Raw genomic sequence first — 9,091 nt, forward strand, 5'->3', positions numbered from 1 at the left:
TGTGCCGCGCCGCTCGCTGCCGACGGAAGTTTGGCCGCCGAGGCGACCCGTCGGGTGCGCGCCCCCGGGGGGCGTGGCCACGCGTTGCCAGGCGACGGGCACCGGCACTTCCGTGTTCCGGGACGCGCCGGGGGGAGGCCGCGCCATGGAGGCCGCGGCGGAACGGAAGGTGCGGCCGGGCCCGGGCGGGCCGCTGCCGGCAGCTCCGCGGGGCCGGGCCGGCCTCAGCTTCCGTCTTCCCGCAGAGGCAGCGAGAGGAGGCTGCGGAGACGTCCGACCTGTCCGGAGAGGATGATGACGACTATGTGCCGTACGTGCCCGTCAAGCAGCGCAAGCAGCAGATGGTAACGGCGGCAACGGGGCCCGGCGCTGCCGGGGGAGGGCTCCGAGCGTCCCTTCTGACGCGGGGCCTCTCACGCCGCTCCGACCCTCTTTGCCTTCCAGCTGCAGAAGCTGCTGCAGATGCGGCGGAAGGTGGTGTCAGAGGAGGAGCAGCGGGACAGCGGGAGCGAGCAGCGGGGCGACGAGGATGACATCCCCCTGGGGCCCCAGTCCAACATCAGCCTCTTGGACCAGCACCAGCACCTCAAGGAGAAGGCAGAAGGTGGGGGAACGGCTGGTGGTGGAGCCGGGACACAGGCTGGCACAGCTGAGTGGTAGAACCTCCTCACTGTTGCCCTGATTATCCCCCCCAGCTCGGAAGGAGTCAGCCAAGGAGAAGCAGCTGAAGGAGGAGGAGAAGATTCTGGAGAGTGTGGCAGAGGGCCGAGGTGAGTAGCGAGAGCTCTGTGCCTCAGGCTTGTCTCCATAACTGCCCAGGCAGCCTGTTCAACACCAGGGATGGGACAAGGGATCCCAAGAGGATCCTTCAGGCAGCATCCAGCTGTCTGGCTTAGCACAGGTGTTGCTGTGCCAGGGCCCCTCTCATGGCAGGCTGCAGCACTCGGGGGTCTTGTACTCGGAGAGGCTCTCAGGGCTGCTGCTTTTTCTCCTCTGCCTCCAAGCACACAGTCCCAGACTGTTTCCCCAAGTAGTTCTCCACTGCAGTTACACGCATCTGGATGCAGAGGGTTTGCACTGACCTCACCAGCTTTGTTCTTGCAGCTTTGATGTCGGTGAAGGAGATGGCAAAGGGCATCACCTATGATGATCCGATTAAAACCAGGTGTGTTTCATGGTACAAAGGTGGTCCTCCTGCAAACATGGCTTCCTGGGGGCTGCAGAGAGCCAGAGGCCGTGCAGCCTCGCCAGAGGAGCACTGTTCTGCAGCCACTACCTTCTCTGCTTGTTCCTTGCCTGGCTTCTGGCCACTGTGTGTAAGATCAAGGGCTGTTGAGTCACCTTGGATTTTGTTTTATATACAGTTGACTTGCTGGGGTACATTTATGTTAAATTTGATGACTTGAGATGCATCTTCAGATCTTGAGGGTGACTAAGCTCAGGGGAGAGACAGGGGGAGCCTGTGAAACCAGGGCTGCTCGAGGCAATGCCAGAGAGGTGACTGAGATGTGTCCAGAAGGCTGTGTCACATTCCATCTACCATCCATAGGCTCCTCAGCTTTTGGCTTGGGACTTGTCCTTCGGGCTTTGGGGAGGCGTTTAACACGTAGAATGGGCTTGGATCTGCTCCCGTGCTCACCCCATGCAGCCCCTTGGGCTTACCTGGTGGGAGATGGGAGCCTGCCAGGGAGCTGAGTGCTGGAGCTCCAGCCTCCTTCTGCACCACGACCTTTCTCCGTTGCCTTGGCAGCTGGAAAGCACCTCGTTACATCCTGGGCATGTCAGAGGCACGGCACGATCGCGTGCGCAAGAAGTACCACATCCTGGTGGAGGGGGAGGCCATCCCGCCCCCCATCAAGAGCTTCAAGGAGATGAAGTTCCCAGCAGGTGGGGCAGAGAGCAGCCTTCTCCAGGGAAGCCAGGCTCCTGGAGCTGTAATGCTCAGGGTTAGTGGGGTTGTAGCTAAAATCCCCAAGGGCAGCCGTGTCAGCTGCAGCCTCAAGGGGTGTTTGGTGGGAGAGCTGCTGCTGGGAGGTGAGGAGGAGGGAAAAAGAGAACTTTATGGCGTGAGTGTGTGTCTGCCTTGTTCTCTGACAGCTATCCTGAGGGGCCTGAAGAAGAAAGGAATCCAGCAGCCAACACCTATACAGATCCAAGGCATCCCCACGATGTGAGTGCTCTGTCCCAGGGCCGGGCTGTTGCTCCCTACAGCCCACCCAGCCATGTGACCCGGTGACAGACGGACGTTGCCCCGTCACCTCGCTATGCCCCGAGGGTCTGGGCCCTTCCCTGCTGCTGCTCCTCACGCTCGACCCCGCTCCTCTGCAGCCTCTCGGGACGGGACATGATTGGCATCGCCTTCACCGGCTCCGGGAAGACGCTGGTGTTCACGCTGCCGGTGATCATGTTCTGCCTGGAGCAGGAGAAGCGGCTGCCGTTCTCCAAGCGCGAGGGACCCTACGGGCTCATCATCTGCCCCTCGGTGAGCGCCGGCACCGCGGTGACGTGCTGGAGGGACGCATTTGTCTGCGCTCGGCCGCCAGCCCAGGTGCTCCCTGCAGGGAGCTGAGGCAAGGCCTGTGTTTCCCTGCAGCGGGAGCTGGCCCGGCAGACCCACGGCATCATCGAGTACTACTGTCACCTGCTGCAGGAGGACGGCCTGCCCCCCCTGCGCTGCGCCCTCTGCATCGGGGGCATGTCTGTCAAGGAGCAGATGGAGACTATCAAACAGTGAGAGCTTTGGGGTGCGGGGAGGGGTTGTGGGGCCAAACCTGCGCCCTGTTTTCTGGCAGAGGATTGAGGGGTAGCACTCTGGGTAGAAGGCTTCAGGGTGAAGGTGATGTGCCAAGGGGCAGTTGCCTTCCCTCTGCATTGCTGTGTGGGGCAGGAATCTGAGTGCCTGACGGTGCCCTTTTCCCATCCCACAGTGGTGTGCACATGATGGTGGCAACCCCTGGCCGCCTGATGGACCTGCTACAGAAGAAGATGGTGAGCCTGGACATCTGCCGTTACTTGGCCTTGGACGAGGCTGACAGGATGATTGATATGGGCTTCGAGGGGGACATCCGCACCATCTTCTCCTACTTTAAAGTACTGAGCACCCTGAGGCTCCATCCCTGCATCCACTCAGTGGAGCGAGTGCCAAATCCTCATCTGCACGGTGTTCCCCACGCAGGGCCAGCGGCAGACCCTCCTCTTCAGTGCCACAATGCCGAAGAAGATCCAGAACTTTGCCAAGAGTGCCCTGGTGAAGCCCATCACCATTAACGTTGGGCGAGCGGGTGCTGCCAGCCTGGATGTGGTGCAGGTGAGGTCATTTGGTGGTGCAGGTGAGGTCATTTGGTGCTGCCCTGTGTCTGGGTGGGAGCCCAGCACTGCTCACAGGGGCACTTGCTGCATCCCTTGTCGGGGAGCTGGGGGTCGTGGCACTCCTTTCCAGCAGGTTAAGGGACACCAAGTGATGGCAATTTCTCTGCTGCTTGATTCATCTCTCTGCTTGTTTCTAGGAAGTGGAGTATGTGAAAGAGGAGGCCAAGATGGTGTACCTTCTTGAGTGCCTGCAGAAGACCCCGCCACCTGTGAGTAGTGTGCTCTGGCTGCCTGGGGCATGGGCCATGGGAGCATGGCCGTGGTGCTGCAGGGCTCTGCCACAGGCGGGATATGCTTGTGAGCGAGCTGTGCTCCACATACAAGCAGCTCCCGGGCCCCAGAGCCATGTGGAAGGGGTTTCCCAGGGACTGTGCTGATGCCAGCCCACAGCAGGGCAGATCTCCCCTGACGGCTGCACTGCTGCAGGTGCTGATCTTTGCGGAGAAGAAGGCGGATGTCGATGCGATCCATGAGTATCTGTTGCTCAAGGGTGTGGAAGCTGTAGCCATTCACGGAGGAAAAGGTCAGTGAAGGTCTCGGGGAGGCCTGGGCCCTGCCTGACCCTGCTCTTGCCAGGGTGGTGTGTGGTCACAGGAGGTCTCAGGGTGCAGCAGTTTGTGAGGTTTCATAGAAACCACAACTGAGTGCTGAGGAATGTTTTAACGTGACAAAAATACTGGACTTCGCTAAAATCTGTTCTGAAAACAGTAGCTAATGTGAAATGAAGTGAAGGCAAAAGGAAGAGAGTCTCTGTGCCAGTCCATGTGCCTTGGCAGGGCTGGGAAAGCCATCAGAGGCTTCCAGAATGAAGTAATGTCTGAGCTTGACACAGCAGCAGCTGCATTACCAGCTTCCACAAGGTTTCATAGAATCATTTTGGTTGGAAAAGACCTTTAAGATCATGAAGTCCCAGCGCTAGCCTAATGCTGCCACCGCTAAAGTGTGTCCCTCAGCAAGCTGAGGTGTGAGGAGCAACTGTGGCAGGGTCAGGAGGCTGCTGCCCAGGGCCTCTTGCTGAGAGAGCCCTGGTTAAGTAACGCTTGGCTCTGAGGGCCAAGGTCTGTCTGAGAGATCTTGCTGATCTCTGCTGGGCCCTTGCAGATCAGGAAGAACGGACAAAGGCCATCGAGGCCTTCCGAGATGGGAAGAAGGACGTCCTGGTTGCCACCGACGTCGCTTCCAAGGGCCTGGACTTCCCAGCCATCCAGCACGTTATCAACTACGACATGCCCGAGGAGATCGAGAACTATGGTGGGCACTGGGCCCGTGGGGAACCCCTGAGGGCACAGCGGGGTGGGTGCAGAGGCTGTGCCTGTCTCTGCAGTGGCTGGGGCAGGGGCATGGCTGGTCTGTCACGTTGCATTTGCCCAGGCCTGATCCTGCCTCTTCCTCCACAGTTCACCGTATCGGGCGTACAGGCCGCTCGGGTAACACTGGCATTGCCACCACCTTCATCAACAAGGCCTGCGGTGAGAAACAGCACGGGGCCAGGGGCAGCTGGCCGTGGAGCTGCCTCTGCCTTGGCAAGGGGGTGATCCTGAGCCAGCAGGGTCGTGGGGAACCGAGGAGGGGAGATGGGGGCATGGAGCTGTGTCCCCTACCCCTGCTTGCGCCATGTCTGACCCGTGTCTCTGCCTCCAGATGAGTCGGTGCTGATGGACCTGAAGGCCCTGCTCCTGGAGGCGAAGCAGAAGGTGCCACCTGTGCTCCAGGTGCTGCACTGTGGAGACGAGACCATGCTGGACATCGGAGGTGAGACACCCTGGGCTGGCACAGGAGGGATGGGGCTGTTGAGAGAAGCTGGGATATGGGCAGGACCCCCGGGTCTGTTCCTGTCTGCTTTGGGGGCAGATGCTGGCGTAGCCCCTCTGCACCTGGACTGGGGGCTGCTGTCCTGGCGTGGCACAGCTGCCTCTGAGCTCCTCCATCCTGTTGCAGACGAGCGGGGCTGTGCCTTCTGCGGTGGCCTGGGCCATCGCATCACCGACTGCCCCAAGCTGGAGGCCATGCAGACCAAGCAAGTCAGCAACATCGGCCGCAAGGACTACCTGGCTCACAGCTCCATGGACTTCTAAGCCTGGAGAGCTGCGCTGTGCTCTCCCTTTCAGCCACCCTTACCTTTCCCAAGCCCAGGGGCCTGTCCTGCACTGCAGTGGCCCCTTTTCCAGGCATTTGGGCACTGGGGCTGTTGCCAGCTCAGCCTGATGCAGCTCCAGCGGCGGGAGGAAATGCGTGGAGCTGTGCTGCAACAGCCCATTACACCATCATGAAGTCAGTGGGGAGTTGGGCAAGCAGGTAGCAGTGCCTGAGGGGAGGAGGAAGCCCCAGGTGGGGCAACTGCTCTGTGCCCAGCTGCCTGCTGCCCCTGCCAGCGCCCTGCCGCAGCATGGTTAGGTCACTCCTCTCCAAAGCCCCTCAGTCCTTCCAGGGCCGTCCCCCTGAGGAGGGTTTGTGCATTCTGAACTCCAGGCTCTTCTTCTATCCCCTCTGCCACACCGTGGTGCTGGGGCACAGTGTGCTGTGCTCTTGCCAGGAGGGCCTCGAGGTGCTTCCTCTGCTCTGTCTGCGTATGTTCTGCCCCACTGGCTCTGTGTGAGGGAAGGGAGGGTGGGCGGACGGACGGACAGACACCTCCTGTGGCCCAACCTCTGCTCCTCATCCCACACACCAAAAAGGGGAAGTCTCTGAGAAGGAAGTCTGCCCCGTGCAGTTGCTCTGGCTGCAGCAGTCACATTTTCTCTGCTGCTGGTAGCCTGAGTGCCCCGTCCTTGTGCTGGCTGGGCGCATGGAGAGGCCGGTGAAGGATGGGATCCTGTACGTGCAGCACTGCAAGTTTGGAAAGGTAAAGGTGGGATTTGGGGCTGGGTACAGGATTTGCCTGGATCCCCCTCAACACCAGGGCCAGGCCCACAGCAGCGTGGGAACAGGGGAGTTGAGCCAGGCGCCAGGGAGCTGCCCTGGGGGAGCCCTGGGCTGTTGCTGCAGCCGAAGGGACTCGGCTGTGCGGGCTCTGCCGCCCCTCGCCCTGCGTGGCCCCGTCTCGCTCTGTCAGCGCGTGGTTCGCAGCGAGGCAATAAACTCGTGTCCCTGAGCTGTGGCTCCAGCGTGTGTGTGGCAGTATGGGGGATGTGGCTCCATGCCCAGCCCTGGGACACCCTTTGAAGCTTGACCCACCACCTTGGGCCCCCAGGGTGGGCACTGTGTGACCACGAGGTGGGAGGCCCCATGGGATTGAGCCAGCCCTAGGGAGCTGTGAGATGAGTGTTGGCAAAGCAGTTCCCGCTGGCCTTGCCCTTGTAGCATCTCTGTGCTGTGGCTGTGTCCCTGTGGGCGTCTCAGTGAGTGAGCCAGCCTGTGATTCCCCCTCCGACAGCCCAGCAGAGCAAGAGCTGAGCGCTGGGGGTGAAGCGGGAAGGCTCTGCGTGAGCAGGGCTGGTGCCCTGTGTGTGGGAGGCAGGGAGAGGTGGTGGTGGGTATTTTGGGTGCTGGGCTGCAGCTGGTTTCTGCAGGGCGGAGGCCTGGCTGTGCTGTGGAGGTGCACAGGGGCACGCACCCCCGCTTATCCCGTGATGGGCCAGGAAGGTGCTGGTGCTGCAGAACCTCCCCTGGGAGGAAGCGGGCTGCGAGCTGCAGGGCCTGCCCATGCTCTGCAGATGTGAGGCTGCCAGTGGGAGCCTCAGCAGCTTAAAATGGCTTTAATTTGCATCAGGGTCTGTCCTGAGAACAGCTCGAGAGCTCAGCTGCAGGCGGCAGGCCAGCACTTGCAGCAGGGAACAAAGAGCAGGACCTGGTGCTCAGCGAGCCGGGAGCGAGCGTGACTCACCCAGCAAGCCACGCAGAGCTGTCTTGGAGCAAAGCTGCCCCTCAGCCCGGCTTTGGGACTGCCCTGCCCCACCACCCAGGGGGCTGCGCTCGATGCAGCTCTCTGTGCCCCCCTGCGTGTCCCGCCTCCTCCTGGCCCATCCTGCCCCACGTGGAGGGCATTGCTGACAGAACACAGCAGGCAGCTCGGCTGACCATTTTTTCCCTTGCCTGTGCCCTTTCTGCACCCCAGAGGTCATGGAGGAAGATGAGAGCCCAGCTCTTTGCTGCCAGCCCCTCCGGCGTGGCCCGCATGGAGAAGTTTGACGTGCGGGACGATGGCACGGCCCTGGAGCAGAGCTCCCTGCGGCGCAGCGCCCGCCGCGTCATCCGCCTCTCGGACTGCGTCTCCGTGGGCCCGGCGGGCACCGAGAGCTGCCCCAAAGCCACCGCTGCCTTCTACCTCAACACCACGGAGAAGAGCTACGTGCTGGCAGCCGAGCAGCGGGAGGAGTGGATCGCCCAGCTCTGCCAACTGGCCTTCCAGGTACCGTGGGCTCTGGCACTGCTGCTCCTGGCTCCAGTGAGCTGGGGGGTCTCCTGGCGTGTGTGGAGGAGTTAGGAGGGCTCATGCTCTTCCTGGCCTGTGGGCCACACATCCCTCTATTTCAGGGTGCAAAGGAGATGGTGCAGAGTAGTACCAGGACCCAGCCCAGCCCTGCTGTCCCCATGGAGGAGAACTCCCTCTACTCCTCATGCCAGGACTGTATGTTCAGGGGGTGAAATGAGGCTGGGGTGGGCTCTGGCTCAGCGCTGCAGTGCTGACCCTGCCTTGCCCTCTGCTCCTATAGTGACTGAGTTCCAGGTGCTGGTGCTGCAGACAGATGCAGCTGCCCGCTGCAGCCTGCACGGGCACTACCTGCTCTCAGCCCTACCTCAGTGCCTGACGCTGAAGGACCCGCAGTCACGACAGCCCCTGTTTACCTGGCCCTACACCTTCCTCCGCAAGTTTGGCCAGGATCAGGTGGGTGCTCCCCTCCCTCCTTGGGGTGGCTGGCAGAGGCCAGCCCCTCACTCTGCCCTCTGGCCCTGCAGACTGTCTTCTCCTTTGAGGCTGGCCGCCGCAGTGACTCCGGCGAGGGAACCTTCACCTTCAGCACCCCAAGAGCCCCTGAGCTGTGCCGGGCTGTGGCGGCTGCTATTGCCTGCCAGCAGCAGGGCAAGGACACCTTGAACCTCCAGCTTTCTGCACAGGGCCTTGAGACCCAGCCCTGGGCTCCTGGAGCTGAGGAGACCCAGCCCAGCCCCATCCTGCTGGGGGTACAGCCTGCCTCCCACCCCCCTACCAGCCTCCTCCGCTTCCCCCCACCGCAGCCGGAGAGCACTGGCCCCATTGTCTACGCCTCCATCGCCCGGGGCCAGCAGCCCCTCTTCCCACTGGGGTCCTGTGAGCGCTGGGCTGGGGCCAAACTTGCCCCTGAGCGTCTCTATGAGAATATCTTCACTTCAGAGACCCGTCGAGCTGGAGCAGAGGAGGAGGAGGAGGAAGGAGGGCAGGACGGGCTGGGGTGCCGGCAGGCCCCCGAGGGCCACAGCACTGAGCCAGGCTTCCTCTACGACAACCGGGCTGCCCTGGCCCAGCTCCCCCAGGGCAGCCCCCAGCTGCCTGAGCAGCGGTGGGGCCGTGAAGTGCAGGACGGGCTGCCGGGGCGCCCTGGGAACAAGCCCCCCAGCACCCTCCGGGCCAAGCTTGTGCGGCTGCTCAGCCGGGAAACCCCCAGCCCGCGGGACTGGGCCTGAGCCACTGTGGTCGCTGCAGTGAATAAACAGCCTGAGCCGGACGGGGCTGTGCCGGTGCTGCACGGGCCGGGCGCTGCGTGGGGGCCGGTGCTCCGCGGGCCGGAGCGGGGCCCGGGGCCGC

General features: G+C 62.3%; 2 protein-coding genes across 2 annotated transcripts; both read left to right on the forward strand.

The window, feature by feature from the left end:
* Nucleotides 1-46: 46 nt before the first annotated feature.
* Nucleotides 47-6,460, forward strand: DDX41 (DEAD-box helicase 41). The gene is made up of 17 exons (XM_062001981.1): nt 47-169; nt 246-344; nt 445-604; nt 696-770; nt 1,105-1,165; nt 1,751-1,887; nt 2,098-2,170; nt 2,329-2,482; nt 2,594-2,730; nt 2,928-3,090; nt 3,176-3,307; nt 3,507-3,578; nt 3,796-3,892; nt 4,471-4,620; nt 4,767-4,838; nt 5,011-5,121; nt 5,308-6,460. The coding sequence occupies exons 1-17, from the start codon at nt 146-148 to the stop codon at nt 5,442-5,444; spliced, it is 1,854 nt and encodes a 617-aa protein (XP_061857965.1). The 5' UTR covers nt 47-145; the 3' UTR covers nt 5,445-6,460.
* On the forward strand, nt 6,126-9,011 carry DOK3 (docking protein 3). Its single transcript, XM_062001982.1, has 5 exons — nt 6,126-6,211; nt 7,424-7,717; nt 7,843-7,936; nt 8,022-8,194; nt 8,266-9,011. Exons 1-5 carry the CDS (start codon nt 6,155-6,157, stop codon nt 8,968-8,970), a joined length of 1,323 nt encoding a protein of 440 aa, XP_061857966.1. The 5' UTR covers nt 6,126-6,154; the 3' UTR covers nt 8,971-9,011.
* Nucleotides 9,012-9,091: the final 80 nt, after the last annotated feature.

Source organism: Colius striatus, chromosome 9 (genome assembly GCF_028858725.1).
Source record: "Colius striatus isolate bColStr4 chromosome 9, bColStr4.1.hap1, whole genome shotgun sequence".
In the NCBI taxonomy this organism is placed as follows: domain Eukaryota; kingdom Metazoa; phylum Chordata; class Aves; order Coliiformes; family Coliidae; genus Colius; species Colius striatus.